General features: G+C 49.6%; 1 protein-coding gene across 1 annotated transcript; it reads left to right on the forward strand.

Annotated features, from left to right (window-relative positions):
* The first annotated feature begins 325 nt into the window (after positions 1–325).
* UHMK1 (U2AF homology motif kinase 1) lies at positions 326–16,054 on the forward strand. The gene is given in 12 exon segments (XM_086617395.1): positions 326–341; positions 344–500; positions 502–608; positions 1,736–1,846; positions 1,849–2,027; positions 5,529–5,720; positions 6,514–6,608; positions 7,541–7,617; positions 10,706–10,804; positions 11,759–11,776; positions 11,779–11,846; positions 12,340–16,054. Coding segments are annotated over 12 exon segments (1,266 nt in total). The 3' UTR covers positions 12,487–16,054.
* Positions 16,055–16,420: the final 366 nt, after the last annotated feature.

The raw sequence follows: 16,420 nt of genomic DNA on the forward strand, positions 1-16,420 counted from the left end.
CACCCCATCCGGAGCGGAGCCCAGCGGCACGGCCGCGGGCAGCTGGGGGACACCGGGGCAGGCTGGTAGCGCCCGGTCCGAGGCAACCGGACCCCTGCAGCTCCCGGGCTGCGGGCACGGCGGGCACGGCAGCCGCCCGCCCCGCCGCCGGCTCCGCCCCGCGCTGCGGGAGCCGAAGGTGGCCGCGGGCGGTGCCGCAGCCGCCCCGCCCCGTTTCCGGTGTCATGGCGGCCGGAGCGCGGCGGCGGCCGGCGTCGGGGCTGCGGCCGATCGCGCGGCGGCGGCGGGGCAGCGGCGGGACGGCGATGTGAGGCGGGACGGCGCCATGTCGGGGTGCGTGTGGGCGCGGCGCCGCTGCTGGAGGCGCTGGGCCGGCTGTGGGAGGTGCAGGCGCCGCTGGGCAGCGGCTCCTCGGCCTCCGTCTACCGGGTGCGCTGCTGCGGGGACCCGCGGGCCCCCCCCGGCGCCGTCAAGGAGTTCGTGCGCCCCCGCCGCGGCCCGGCCCGCGCGACGCCCCGGCGCCCGCCCGGCCGCCGCCGACTGCGCCGAGTACGGCTTCCGCAAGGAGCGCGCCGCGCTCGAGCACCTCCGCGGGCACCGCAACATCGGTAACGGCACCCCGGCACCCCCCTCCTCGTCCTCCACCCCCCGGTAACCCCTCCGCTTCTCGGGGAGCCCCGCAGGAGCCTCCTATCGCCAGGACACCTCCTCCCGTGCAGTGTCCCCCAGGGGAGTCTCCACACCAGCCCCCCCACCCCCAACCTGGGTGGGGAACCCCTCCAACCAGGAAAGGGTACTCCCGGCCAGGCAGGGGTATCCCCAGTTCCTTTGGGAATATGGGTTCCCTCGCCCCCAAACTGACCCACATGGGCAGGTCTGGACCAGCCGGATCCCCGGACCAGCGTGCCGTTTGGATTGGCACCCCGGGGTGGGCAGGTGTGAGGGCCTCCTGCCTGGCACCCCAAAGCAGCATCCCTCTGACGGGTTCTTCCCTTGGGGCAGGTAGGACTGGGTACCCCACCCCTTCCCTGGGCTGGGGACCTGCGGGTCACCTCCCCAGAGTGGGCAGGAGCAGGCGGGGGGTGGGTGTCACCCTTTTGGTAGGCAGAGCAGGTCACCCCGGGCAGGGCAACTCGAAGTCCTCTGTTGGGCAGGGCTGCCAGAGCCACCCCGGCAAGAGCCATGGGCGGTGTCTGCCTGCCAGCCTGCCTGGCTCTGCCAGGAGCCCCTGGGCTGCCTTCGTGGGTGGGAGTGGGCTTGGGAAGTGATCAAGCCTGCATGTCAGAGGCGGCTGCTGGAAGCCCCCAGGTTCTCCCCACTCTTATTATTTTTTTTTGTCTGTGTGACACTTTTCAGTGCTGTAATGTACCTAGACACACACTGAAAGAGATTGGCAGATGTCCCAAAGAGAGCAGTATTACCTCTGTTTTATCCACCGGGACCTGCATATCCACATCCCGGAGATTGTTCAGGAACACCTGGCCCCATTGCTTTAACAAAACCTGGCAGGGTGTTGTGAGACCAGCCCGTCCTCCAAAGCCCGTAGGGCTGCCACGGCTGGTTTCCCTCTGCTGCTTCCCTCTGAAGTTTGGTTCTCCAGGTCTCTGAACGTCACGCTTTTGTAAAACAGATGAGCTGCCTCCTGCAGCTTTGTGGTGGCGTGGGCAGTGGAGGAGAGCGGTGGAGCTCTGTGTAATTGCTCGTTACCAGTGCCTTTCGATGTGTTTTGCTGTAGTGACGCTGTACGGCGTGTTCACCAACCACTACTCTGCGAATGGCCCGTCTCGTTGTCTGCTGCTGGAGCTGCTGGACATCAGCGTGTCCGAGCTGCTGCTGCACTCCAGCAACCAGGCTGCTCCATGTGGATGATCCAGCACTGCGCCCGAGATGTTCTCGAAGCCCTGGCATTCCTGCACCACAAAGGCTACGTGCATGCAGACCTCAAGCCACGCAATATCCTGTGGAGCGCGGAGGAGGAGTGCTTTAAGCTCATTGACTTTGGACTTAGCTTCAAAGAGGGGAATCAGGTTTGGAACATATTTCTCTCGAAGCAGTTGGCTCTGTGTTGAGTTGTGTGGGTCTGTGATGCTTTCAGTTCATGAGTGTAGGAGTCAACGTGACCTGATCAGAGTAGTAGCTGAGCTGGTGCTGAGGCTTTCCTGGAAAAGGCTAAAATGTTGTCTGGTCCCAGGAACAGAAGCCCGCTTTCCCATTCTCCTTGCATGTATCTGGTTTCTGTTGATGTCTTGGCCTTTATGCTACACATGACCACGAATTCCAAAGTTAATAACGCACTGAAAAAAGTGGTGTCTCAGCTTCCTGGAAAGTTTGCTAGTTTTTATGTGGTCAGACAAGTGAGATCACACAGATCTGTGGAATTTCCTTTTATCATCCTTATCATATGTAGTTGTAATCCAGGCTTCACCATCAGCATCCCCAGTCAATTGCATTATCTCTGACAGTGTCCTTGTGCTTGTCTTGCTTTCATCCTATCTTCAGCAGCTTCCCATTTTCAGTAAGTCTGGATGTTTCTTTCACATGTCATTGTGTTGACAAAGCCAATGGTTGTGTGTAGGCAGCGTCCATTCTGTACTGACACAGACAGATCTCTGCCTGTTCTGCTCTGCTTTCATGTTTGCTGGGCTTGCACCCCCTCTTCGTGCTGTCACTTTTTTGTTTTGGTGATACTGGCTTTTGCAAGTTTGTCCTTACTCTTCCATGGCTCTGATGAAAGCAGAGAGCCTCAGGAGGTTCTGCTGTTGACTTGATAGAGCTTCCTTTCACCCCTCCCTCTCTCAGAAATGGCCTGTGATGGACATCAGAATCACAGAATGGTTTGGGTCAGAAGGGGCCTCAAAGATGATTTAGTTCCAACCCCCCTGCCATGGGCAGGGGCACACCTTCCACTAGACCAGGTTGCTCAAAGCCTTATCCAACCTGGCCTCGAACACTTTCAGGGATGGGGCATCTACAACTGCTCTGGGTAACCCGTTCCAGTGCCTCACCACCCTCAAAATAAAAGTTTCTTCCTTAGATCTCATCTAAATCTCCCCTCTTTCAATTTAACACCGTTAGCCCTTGTCTTATCACTACACGGCCTTGTCAAAAGCCACTCTTCAACTTTCTTGTAGCCCCTTTAGGTACTGGAAGGCTGCTAGAAGGTCTCCCCAGAGCCTTATCTTCTCCAGGCGAACAACCCCAACTCTTTCAGCCTGTCTTCATAGGAGAAGTGCTCCAGCCCTCAGATCATCTTTGTGGCCCTCCTCTGGACTCACTCCAGCAGTTCCATGTCCTTCTTGTGTTGGCTTAATTTTGGCTCTAGACAGGGCTGTAACTTGGCTCATGGTCCTAGCTCGCTCGTTGGTTCTAGAGCAGGTTCTAGATCGCTTGTTGGTTCTAGATCGGCTTCTGGGACAGCAGTTTGTTCCAGAGGAGAGGGTGGGTTTTTCTCTCTTTTTTTCTTCTTTTGAGAGGAAGGCTCATAGAATGGTGATCCTGTCATCCTCCCATAACTCTCCTAACTTTGTGGACATTCTGTTTTCATCAAGTATCCTCGTAGCAAATTTGCCTTTCGTTACTAACCAATGATCATTTTTTTCTGTGCATACATTTTTCTTCTGCCTTGTCCCTACTCCGTGCACTCTACTCATTTAGAGGTTTTAAATTCATATACTTTTTTTCTGGTTTACCTGATATTCATGCTACAGCCCACTCATCTGTGAGTGTCGGAGGACTCTGTGTATGACCTGTCTCTGAATTCCTTGGTGCAGGAGATGGTTTTAATGCTTGTACTACTTAACAATTCCTCCATCTTGTTCTTCACTTCTCCCACTTTCTTGGCTCAATGCTGCTTTCTGCTGCTAATATGTTGCTGTCTATCAGCAAAAACATTCTCCTGGTGTCCTGTGTCAAATGCAGAGATTTTTTTTTTTTTATTCAGGTCTGTGTTTTCCTGCTTACTCTCTGAGTTGTGTCATAATACTTGGTCAAGTGGTTTATTTGCTTCTATAGTTCCTTCCAAGCTGCTTTCTTTGGCCTCAGTTTCTTCTGCCTGTTCTGCAGAAATATGCTGCCTGTACAGGTGAAACTTTTGACCCTGCTTTGAATATGCCTTGGCTGTCAGCGTCCCCTCACTGCTCCTGCCTCGGCAGCTGCATACGTGCCTGACCTTCCTTATCTGAGTCAAGACAGTACTACTTCTCTGTGTGACAACTCTGCCCAGCTTATCCTTGCATAACTTTTCCTGCTGTTACTCTTTAACAGAGAATGGCTGTACACAGAGCAAGGTCTCAGCCACTTACGTCTCTTAAAAGGCTTTAGATGGTACGAGTGAAATTTCATCTTGCAATTTTTGCTGGTGGCATTGACCACGGTGCTTTCTCTGTCTCTAAATGTTGTTTGGTGGGGGTTTAATGTTATTCAACTGCTGCTTTTGCCATGCTAGAGGTTCTGCTCTTTGCTGATGGGAGGAGGGGCGCTGATGAGTAATGTGTGTATCTTTTTTTTTTTTTTAAGTTCATAAACCACTTTTGAGCTCTGTTGCCTGAAAATGTCTTTTGTAAACTTTACTTTCAATCAGAGAACCAGATAATTTTGGTTTCAATATATTCCCCTGGTGACATTTCCCAATCCTGTGCCTTATCCAGGAAGTAGGCTTGTATATTCTTCTGTCATTCTTTGAGTGTTTTAGACACACATCAGTGTGTCTAAAACGAGCCCTCCCCTGTTAAGAAGACGCAGTATGCAGTTTGCCTTTGGACACTTGCAACACTTGGCCAGAGAAAGCCACAGCTGACGCTTGGGCACTGGCAGGAGCAGGAGGCTGGAGACATTCAGAGCAGCCCCTTCAGACAGCACTTGTGTGATTCTACAATTTGCTGTTTTCTTTTAAGCAGGCAGCACATGGGCACTTTATTTTACTCCGCCAGCCCCAGCAGCTGGGCAGGTATTGGTTGCTGCAGTGCTTCTGGCTGCAAGGGGGAGATGGAAGGAGGTGCGTGGGAAGCGCCTTTGATAATTTCCTTGTCTGAGTATGAGGTGCCTGCTTCGTTCTTTTAAACATTTTGTTCCAGAGAACATCAGTACTTGAATAATGGCAGCTGTTACCAATCCTCACTGTTCAGACCAGGCTGGTTTTGCTCTCGTGGCCCATGTGGGAGCATGTTGTGGGTATTCAATCCTTATCCTGAAACTTCTAGCGTCTTCTGTGCTTATGAGTGGTTAATGGGCCACTCTACAGTGACATCCAACCTCTTTGTCCCAGCGGTGCTGTCTTTCAGAGTGATCAGATGTTAGTGGGATGCCTGATATTTTACTGGGAAATGCTTTCTCTTCCAGACAGTCTTGGTCTTTTCCTCGTCAACGCAGCAGTATAGTGAGTTGAACTGCCTGCCTAACATGACTCGCTGTCAATTTAGCAGTAGTGTTTTGGTGACCCATTTGGAAGGACCTCTGTGCACTGATTTAAGGATAGAGTGGAAAACACGAACCTGAAAATTAACTTTTTCTGTGTGTTTTATCTTCCGTAGGATGTGAAATATATTCAAACAGACGGGTATCGGGCTCCAGAGGCAGAACTGCAGAACTGCCTGGCGCAGGCAGGGCTCCCGAGTGAGACTGAGTGTACTTCTGCTGTGGATCTGTGGAGTCTGGGAATCGTTTTACTGGAAATGTTCTCAGGAATGAAACTGAAACATACAGTCCAATCTCAGGAATGGAAGGTGAGCGAGAGCTGCTGCGGGCATTCTTCCTTGCACTAAACGAGTCTTCCCACTCCTTGTTTGTAACCTGGATTTGTGAGGTAGCAGCTGACAACTAGAGTGTGTTTCCAGGATGTTTCTTTCATCCTATTGCCTTGAGAATTAAGCTTCCATAGCCTTAAAAGACCCACCTGCCCTGTGGCACTGGTATGTCTGACTGCTGCCTGTGTTCACATTACTCAAAGCTGAGGGCTGCAGGAGTCTGTGTTTGGGGCCTGTGTCTTGCCAAGATTTGGGAGGTGAGTCGCACTGGCCATAGTGTGGCACAGAAAGAAGTGCAAAATGGATGACTGATAGCCAGCAGCTAGTTCAGCAGCACAACAACAGAAGAATTATTTGCTGGTTTTAGTCTAACGTTAACTCTAATTTGGAGATCTTATCATAAATGTATATCCTGAGAAAACAAGAGGAATGCTCTGTGTTGTGAGCCTGGAGCCTGACTCGGTCCTCTGTTCTGTATGAAATAATTTTGGTTTGTGTTCCCCTTCCCAGTAAGAGTATCCTTTCAGCATCATAATGTCCACAGTAACAGCAAATTTGCCTGTGTGTGGAAATTTCCAGCTTTCGCACAGGAAAATGGGAAAAACTGCATCTGACATGGGTCTGCTGGTTTAACATGTGGAGTATTGAGGATCTCTCACAAAATGCCACAGTACCAGAGCCCTCTGCATCCAGTCTAGAAAACGATGGGTTATTGCAAGCTTTGCACTAGTTTTTTCTTTCCTCCCTAAGCACTGTTTCTTTTTCTTTCCAGACAAACAGTTCTGCCATCATTGATCGCATATTTGCCAGTGAAGGGGTGGTTAATTCAGCCATTCCAGCTTATCACCTCAGAGACCTTATCAAAAGGTATCTTATCATATTTACTAGTTGTTGCTTGAAGATACGCTCGGTAAGGTCTCATGCCTTGCTCTTGGTAGGAGCCCACACCTAACGCTTTTTTTTCTTTTTTGAAAATTCTCCCTGCCACTATGCTAGTAACAAGTGCAGACACTAGCAGAGATGCTTCAGCTCCTCTGATTTTGACACGGTTTGGAGTAAGCACATAAAGGATATCAGTCATTATCGATGACGATATTCATCGTTTGCTTTTTCAGTGCTTTGCGCTTCCTTCCAGTGAGGTTATATTTGGAGAAAACTGGAGACTTCACTGCTTTAAGGGAGTGTTGTCAGAAACAAGGGAGGGCGGCAGACAGTGCTGCTTCTCCACTGCTGTCAAGATTCAGATGCACTTGTGCAGCTCTCTACTGAGAGGTCTGCCAAGGGAATTGGCTTTGCTGTCCTGTAACTCTGCTGTGAGGCTACAGAGAGAATGAGGACACAACTTGGCAGAAATAGCATCAGGAACCACTGGTAAAGCCGAGTAGGGGATGTTCTCAGGCAAGCCCTGAGGTATTAGCTGCTTTGAATCCCATTTGTGGTAAGATGTGGGAGCTCCTCGGAGTGTGATCACTTTCACAAGACAGCATGTGTGTCTGAGATGTGGGCTGAATGGCCTGGGGAGGTGGAGCTGGAACATGCCATGTGCTTTGTGAACTTGTAAGTGAGCAACTTTCATCATTTGGTGCTGAGAGACATCGAGAAGGAAAGCCTACTGAACCATGTACCCAATGGTTCTGGTGTGCTTCAGCTGTGAACTGGAAGACGTGCTTCTCATTCTGCTTTTGGCACCATAAGCACCCCAAAGATGGAGTATTCCTTTGTACTGGCTTCCAGCCTGAGTTGAATTTGTTGATGTAGAAATGTCACATGCAAGAGCATAAGGATGTCTTCTCTTCTAGCATGCTTCATTGTGACCAAGGAAAGCGAGCCTCCGCTGAGAAGGCTTTATGCAGCCCGTTCTTCAGCATTCCCTTTGGTAAGCTGTGCACGTCGCTGCTGCGCGCAGCTTTCTCAGCAGGTACTGGAAGCAGCATGTTTAACACTGGAAGAGTGCAGTTAAATTGTGTTGTAGCTGGTTCTGGCCTCGTTGCTGCTCCTTTGCTCATTGCAGTGCTCGCCAGCCCTCTGCGGTACTGCAGCAGGCAGGCCGGAGCAATGCCTGTGCTCTCGGTGTGCCCTGGTCCCTGGTTGGATTCCCGGTAAATTCTGCCCAGATCAAGCTGACCAAGAGTGTATTGGCAGCAGCATTCAGCTGAGGGGACAGAAATAACCAAGGTACTTACCTAATATTGTGAACATTAAGGTGCTTTTGAAGGGTTCAGTGCTGTTTATGGTGAGTAGATGGTTTTCTTACATCGAGAGTAGCATCTGCTGTTGCCTCCTCTGCACAGATGAAGTAGTCCCAGTGTGGTGTTGTGGTGTGAACCTATTTTTGCAGTGACTGGCCTGCTTCTGGTGCGTGTGTGGCAGGTCACAGACAGATGTCACTCTCGCTTTGATCTCGCACTTTCTCTTCAATTTAGTAAAATGCTGGTGTTTCCCCCGGGACCCACCATGTGGGTGCAGACTGTCAGCAAAAGATAGACTGAGACCGCCCTGTTTAGGCTTGTATCGCTCCGTGTTTTCTGTTCCAAAAGCAGCACGGTAGCGTTCTCCAGAGCTTGTCTGCTTTGGGAACACCAGTGAAGAGCTTTGCGTCCAGCTTTTCTGCAGCATAAATTAATGCTTCAGGCATCCAGCTTCTGGCTAGGCTAGTGTTTTCCCCTTGAATCTCAGCCCTGCTTTTCTTAAGCTGCTTGATTTACCTTGCAGTGAAGGTTAAGTATTGCCTCTTGAGGTCACATCAAGATACTGGTGTTCCTGTGTATTAGGCAAAGGTAACAAACTCGTTCCTGTTTTCAAACTTCTCTTGCATCTCAGAAACTGGGACTGTTGTAATCAAAGCCACCTTCCGTGGAAGGAGCTGAACCTTGCAGTCAGTATTGCTTTAGAGCAGAGGGAATAGTATATTGGCAGTGCTTTCTGGTCTACTTTTAAACACACAGACCTCTAACTGTGTTTAAAGGTGCTTCTGTGGTTAGTGCTACAAGTTTATACAACAGCTTCAATTTTTCTTAGTTGGTGCTTCTCTTCTTTGCCAAACTTGTACGTAAGCTTGTCTGCATAAAGAAGCATTTACTGTTGCTTTCTCGGGAAGTGAAAAAATGACCTGTCATTGCTTTTCGTTTCGACACGGTTGTTCTGTTTAGAGCAAAGACAGCTGAGAATGGCTTTCCTTGTCATTTACAGCCGAGTCTTGACTTTCCAGTTCATCGCTGCTTTACTGAGCTGCTTGCAGGCTGCAGCCCTCTGTTGTCAGTGTGTTTGGTATCATCTGGCACTTCGAAGAGGAGCAGAGGGGCTGGGCAGAAGCTACCTCCTAGGGCAGAAGAATATTGCAAGAAATGCATTTGTCACTTGGTGTACAGGACAACCAGATGGCTCCGAGTCCTAGGGGTGGTTTGTGTCTCTCTCTGAAAAAAGACATATGAAATGAAGGACAGACTTACTCGAATAAAAGGGGCAGCATATAAGACCGAGGCAACACTTAAATGTTCTTTCAGTCCCTGGTTCATCTGATGTTGTCTCGTGGTTGGCAATGGTCCCAGAGGTTCACTTGGAGCTGGAACATGCCTGATCTATCTGAATGCAGCACGTCTCTTCGAAGGGCTGTCCGTGAGTGTTCTCTGGGCATCGTCTAGACTGATAAGGCCTTTCTTCCTCTGAGCTTTTCATAAGGACGCTTCCGTGTCAGACAGGAGGGGATTTATAGCGTGTGTGCTTGCCTGTCATCTCCTCTTGCACTGTGAAATCAACATCTCCTGTCTCTGTCTGACAGAGATGTCAGCTCTCTTATACGTATTGTGTGCTTAGCTTGGAAAAGTATTTCCAAGGACATAATAGCCTGCTGTCTCTGACAACGTAGTTAGAAGGCTCAGACTGGAGAACTGGAACCATTTCTTCCTTTTTCTCTGCTCTCTCTCTCATTGTCAAATGTGAGAACTGTGAGGTATTGTTATTGTGTTCGGCTGCTGTAGCTGCCAATACAAATAAAAACATTGACACTCTTCAAGTACTGCAAGTTGGGCTCCCAAATCTTAAATTCCTGACTGGCCTGCCAGTCCCTTTGAGGATCATGAAATTAAGCTTTTGTCCCTGGAGATGTGACACTGTCCCTGCTGCCTTGAGTTTCTAGAGGAGTGGATGTCCTCTCAGATGCAAGTCTCATAGTTTTGTGTTAGTCTGTCCACCTTGACTGTTTCCTTCTTCCACAGTAGTATCCATGCTACACTGTTCCAGGCCATCCTGGAACTGCCTGTTTTTTGAGCCAAGCGCCTCATGGCAGCCAGCTTTATTTCTTCTCCTGTAAGTTGTTCACAGATCACTGCTTACCTACCTTGTGGCCACCCTCTTGAGGCCATGTCTTTTTCTATTGCACTGCAGTGTTGGAATAAGTAATAGTTTTCCCCATTTCTCTGCAAGATTGCATGGTGATCTTCAAAACAGTGCATTACGGTTGGACTTTGAAGGGGTGAAGGTCTACATGGTGTTTAGGGAAGAACTGAAAGATATCCTAGAGAGAGCTGAGGCTCGTGCCTTAGTATAGCTTAAGAATTGGAGTTACAGAAGCTGGCCTGCCCTGTTTTCATCTTGTCTAGCAGTAACAGGAGAGGCAGGTTGCAGAGTAGTTCTTTCATCCATATATGGGGCGGTTTGCTCACCTAGCACAGCTCTTGAGATCACATCAATTTCTGAAGCTGAGCTAAGCAGGCATTACACTAGACTTAGTTTCTGCTAGCTTTTTAATTTTAAAAGCAATTTCAGGTGTTTGGCCTTAGTATAATGGCAGAGTGCACTGAAGCCTTTGGAAGCGTCTCTCAGGGCACAGAGGAAGATAAGTTGGAAACAGGGGAGACTACAAGTCGTAAACGCTTGTGTATAATAGTGCATATTGAGTCAACTTCCTGGTTTCTTGCTCCTTTGGACTTTAATTTCTTTTCTTTAATTCTGTTGGTGCCAAACAGCTCCCCATATCGAAGATTTGGTGATGCTCCCCACGCCTGTGCTGAGGCTGCTAAATGTTCTAAGCGATGCTTCTCTGCAGTGCGAGGAAGAGTATGAAGGTTGGTGCAAGCCATGCAATTCCCATATAGCAATGTCTTATTAGGACTCTGTTTTGTTTGGCTTTGGGGATGTGAGAGCAAGCAGAAGAGCAATTAATAGGTGCAAGAACAGCAAACAAAGAGCTGCCTAGCTGAGATCTGGTACCAAGTGGGCCAGCTGCACCAACATAGAGTAAGTGATTGAGACAGAAAGTAGAGCTTGTAGTGAGTTCTTGAAGGATTTCAGATTTTGATTTTTTAAAAAAAGTGTATTTTCTTCTTTGATTAGACACCCACAAACCTCATAATGTGTTTGTGGCTCTGAGCTGTTGCGTGACATGCACAGGACTCTGGAGCCTAGTAGCAAAGATCCTCAAAAGTTAGTTTGCCAGTGATCTTATCCAAGATCTCAGCAGAGAACTGAAATATCTCGTTGGAGTTCTTAAACTGTAGCAAAAACTATACGTGGTAGGTGCTGAGGCGTGTTGGTGGAATTTGCTTTTCTGCTTGCCCTCAGTGCCACGTGAGTGGCAAAAGCTAGAGGGCTCTGGGGATATGAATTTAAAAGGCTGCGTTCTGCTCACACAAAGAAGGGTTTGTGGCAGCTACTTTAGTTCCCCTCCTCCAAGTGCCATAACAACAAAAAAAAGGCACTCTCAAATCCTACTGGAAGACAGGCTTTGTGTGAAAGGAAAAGCACTGTCCATGTGCTCCAAACCCTGCTGTCAGGGATTCAGTGCCTGCAGGTCTGTGTTCAGACACTTGGTTCAGGCCTCGGTTCAGACACTTAGTCTCGTTAGTGGCCATTAAGCAGTGTCAGCTTCTGCCATGGCACTTCTTGATTGTTTATTTTAAATTGAGAGGAAAAGGCTGTATGTTGACTGAATGTTCTTGATGTTGTTCATCTGGCCTTCATTTGTTTCTTGGCTCATCCTGGTTTGCAAAGTGAAAGACAACCAGCTCTTTCCTTCTCAGATATCCTGGAAGACATAAGGGGGAATGTCAGAAATACGGCCCGGTGGTTTCCTTACTTATTCCAAAGGAGAATCCTGGTAAAGGCCAAGTAAGTGAATGGAGAGAAGAGGCTTGTGTATTCCTGCATATGCTCCATGTGCTGCTGGACTGCTGCTCCGCTTCCAGAAATCTCCTGGCTGATGACAGTGCTAAAATAGCTGGTTATCTTGAAGGACAGCACAGGTTCCTCCCTGGTTATGTACGATTGCTGATCCTAGGAGGTTCCCAAACAGCTTTACCAGGGAGCTGAGATACTGGAAGGATGAGGAGAAGCCAATGGGTGGAAGAGGAAGTGAAGGATGTAGAGCATCATCGTACTTTCTCCCATCTCACCAAATATGCTGCCCTTAGAAATGAGGAGCAAGAGATGAAATTCCAGTTCAGAGGTGCAGCTCCTTCCTTTTTAGTTCCGCTGTTCTGAGCTCAACCAAGGATAGGGGGAACAAATTTGTCTGGGAACTTTCCCTGGTTGCAGGGGTGGGAGGAGGCAGATGGCATGCTGCACTGGAAGCCCTATTTCTCTTCTCTTCTCTGTCTTTCAGGTCTTTGTTGAATATGCAAATGCTGGTGATTCCAAAGCTGCCCAAAAAATGCTGACTGGAAAGATTTTTGATGGCAAGTTTGTTGTGGCTACGTTTTACCCACTGAGTGCCTATAAGAGAGGATATCTGTACCAAAACTTGCTGTAGGCAGTAGCAACAATCAGGAGAGTTGTCTTGCTCCTCTTCCTCATGTGTTTTACAGTTGAATGTACAAAAGAGCTTCCTAGCCCTGCTTTTTGAGTCATCGGTGAAGGAGAGATGCAAAGGACTTAATCGGGCTTTGAAACCTTTACTGCTGCTTTGTGATGTGCAGAGGAGGCCGGGATGGCTTTCAGCGTGTGCTTGTGTGTGTGTGTTGTGCTTGCTCGTTTACATTGGGTGTGTGGCTTTGCCCCGGCGGGCGCGCAGGTGGCGGGAGCGGTGACTGTGGGAGCCTGGGAGGCCGAGCAGATCTTGGCAAGTGCTTTTAAGTGATTTGAAATGAGAGCATTTAAAGTCTTGACCTTAGCACTTGACTTTGCCCTGGAGAGAGGATTTCTTTGTTAAGCTTTCCTACAATGCATGTGCTCTCCTCCAGTGCAGAGTGGGAGGAAGGCTTCCCTGCCTTTTGTTGATATCCATGGTAAATAAAGAACCAGAAGCACCATCCTCTCTAAACTAGACCTGGAAGACTTTTGAGTCTTCACATCACAGAGAGCAGAGGGAGGCAGTGAAATCGGATCTGCTGAGCCTACGGTGTTACCCTGTTGCTGCCTCATGACCTGAGAAGTGCCATCGTCTGACCTGGCACAGATGGCGTGCTGGGCTTAGGCAGCGAGGTGCAGGTGACGCTGCCTGTGGTGAGCTGAACTTGCTTGTATGCCTGGGGTGGGCAGGGACTGCTGGTGGATACGTGTCATCAGAGCAGTGCCAGCCTCAGTCCCAACACAACCTGTCAGCACTTTGTAGCCTGAGGTGATGTGAAAACCTTGTCGTGTGGAGTCATCTTTCTAGCATATACCCTGTGCTGGCACTGATGCTCCCGAGCTCTGATGCCAAATCATCTGTAATACGTAAGTGTCTTTAGTTGATATTTTTGGAAAGGAGTGCTACAGCACACAGTATTCTTTGTGTCTAAGCAGGACTCCTGCCCTGCAAGTCTTGTAAGAACAGGTATTTGTCTGTTGTAGGTCCCCGCTTGGCTTTTCTGTGTTGTGCGTTTTGGTTTTGCATTAACCCCTTAGACCTGTAGATCAGAAGCACTGACACTTTTGGTCCTTTGTAGGTTATGCAAAGGACCTGAGGCAACCTGAGATCCTGCATGAAAAGGGCTCTGTCAGTCATCAGACTTGGCTGGCCAGGAGAAGGTCTTTCCCAGTGTCAGGGACAACAACCACGTGCTTTTGGGGAAAAAAAGACCTGGGTGAGCAGCATCACTGCTTCCCCCAGAGCAGCTCTGCTCATGTGGCTTCAGTGCACAGGCAGAAGCTCGCTCAGGCAGCTGCCGGCTCGGGGTGGCTGTTTCCTGGGGTGTGCAAAGCCACGCACCCGGCGGAGCCTCTCCCTGCAGGGGTGGGCACTTTGCTCCTGGCGAGCTCAGCATGAAACAGCCCTACTTAGAGGTGACCAGCATATTCTGGTTTGCAGCCCTGGTGCCAGTTTTGGTGAGGAGGCGAGCCCTCTTGAATTCTTTTCTCCAGCTGAAATACTTGCGGGCAGCTGCCTGAACTGCCTCTGACCTTCCCTGGAATAATACCTGAATTACTTAGCAGTTTACTTTTTGCATCTTGCTGATGCTGGACTTGCTGGAATCCTGCGCTTCAAAGTTCCTTTTGATTTTGCCCTGTGTGTGCGTGTGCGGTGTGTCGGCGTTTCACGAATCCGAGTTCCTCTCTGTGCTGATGTGGAGTCTGTCTGCTATGGCCCTTCCCAGACTTCCCCAGAAAGGACCAATCTCTTTGAATTTTCTGTTGCCTTTGAGGTGGTTGGTTTTCCAGGGAAAAAAAAAATAGCCTACAATGAATTTTAAGGTGTGATTTGCTGATCAGACTTTTTCTGGGAATGATGCTCCTTCGGTGTACATAGCTGTAAAGCAGCTTCGCATAGATGGGGTGTGTGATTCATTGCTTTTAATTGAACTGTCCTTGCAGTGAAGCACCTTTAGTGTCTGGGAGGAACTGGATGATTAACTGGGTGAGGGTTTTTCCTATGTGAAGTAGTGCTTAATGTACTCTAAATATTGGTAGGTATTGACTGACCTCCTCAGCTCCGAGTTGTTGCTGTCTTTTGGGGGGCTGAGCCAGAGGTGAAAGCACTTTGGCCCAGAAATTCACACGTCGAACGCCGTCATGTCAGCAGCATTAAGCTGGCTGTATGTGTGCCTGTCAGCTGGCAGAAGCAGACATGAGAGTTCCTGCCCTGCTGAGTGCCAGTGGGGCATGGGGTCTGTCACCTACAGCAGTACTGGGACGGGGAGATGCTGGGGTGCAGGTGCAGAACTTAAATGCTTTTAAGTTCTCACATGCATTTATCAAGGACCATGAGCTGCTCTGTCATCTTTCAAGCATATCTCTTTTTCGGTCAGAATTGTGCTTTAGATTTGCAACTAAAGATAAAGAGTCGTGCCAGGATTAATCTTTAGAGAGAAGCTACAACCTGTTCCTGCAGCATGGTAGAACAGCTTTCACCAGTTTGGCTGGGGTTTTGTTCAGCTGCTTTAATAGGAGATAAATAAATCTTCAAGATGCAAACTCCTGCTACCAGATTTTTACTCCAGATGCTTATTGACCAGGCTTGAGCATCGAGCTGGGCAAAAACCCTGAAGCTGCTATTTTTATTTTCCTCCTGGCCAGAGTTGAAGATGCTGATCTCTGTCCTGTCTTGATGCAAGGCATCTGTTGTGGTCTGTGCCTGGATGGGCCTGGCTTTCCTTTTTTCCAAATTACTGCCTGCTCAAGGTGCAGAGGTGTTGGGGCTTTCTGCTCAGGTGCTTGCTGGGTTTCTCTGTCTGTGCTGCTGATACAGCTCCTGCCAAACAGCCCTTGGTGTAGCACCGACCTACCTAGTCCCAGCTAGGCGACAGCTAGATGTGAAAACCCACTGGCTGCCTTTGAGGGAGAGATCAGCTCTGGGGAAGAAAGGGATGAAAGACGAAGCCTCTGGAGACAGCCAGGGAAAGCTGGCTCTGCTCTGGTGGGATGCCAGGGCGAGCACCCGGCCCTCCTCCCCAGGAGAAGGCAGTGTCCAGGGGCTGGTCCCCTTGAAATGTGTGTGTGTGTTAACGGGAACACATCGGTGCTGAGCTATTCCTCAGTGTCGTTTGGGTTTTGTAGCCGATGGGACACAAAATGTCACTGCCAATCAAATAGGTGTCCTTCCTCTGCTACTGACGTCTGTGTGGGAGCAAGGAGAGACAGAGAAAGTTCTGTGCACTTCCACCTATTTATTATATGCATGGAGGGTAATAGGTTTTTAAATCACTGGCCAAAGCACAAGTCAGCTTGGATACTAGTTGTATTCCTAATTTTACTCTCACTGGTCTCCAGCCTCGTAACAGCATAGCCTGAGCAATGCATTGCACCCGGCTTGTCTTTCCAGAGGGTCCAGTACACTTCCTCCCACTGTTCCGGATCCTGTAACCATGTGCCTCCCTTCGGGTTAGATGTCAACTGTTGTACCCTGTCACGCACCGTTGCTGAGCAGATGTGTGCTTGATGCAGGTGATTAATAAACGATGCTTCAGTACAAAGCGGTTGTCCGTCCTGCTGCTCTTGTGGGACCCTCGGTGAAAGGCTACGTAGCTGAGCAAGTTCCCTGTCATCCTGTGCCAGGGCGTCCATCCGGTTGGGACGGGGCTGTGACCCAGCCATGGTGGTGCTGGCAGCTTGTGCTTGGCACCCACCCTGTGGGTACTCGGTCACCCCTTGCTCATCCCTGCCAGTGCCATGGAAAATCCCGCTGGAAGTGCTGGGCTGACCTTTGCCTGGCCAGAGCCCGCCGTGTCCCCTCCCTGGCACTCAACGCCGCACGTGGCCACTTCGACGCTTGCTCTGGCGTAATGGTTTCCGAAGTGACATCATCCGGAGGGAACATTGCCTCGGCT

Source organism: Tauraco erythrolophus, chromosome 10 (genome assembly GCF_009769465.1).
Source record: "Tauraco erythrolophus isolate bTauEry1 chromosome 10, bTauEry1.pri, whole genome shotgun sequence".
NCBI lineage: Eukaryota > Metazoa > Chordata > Aves > Musophagiformes > Musophagidae > Tauraco > Tauraco erythrolophus.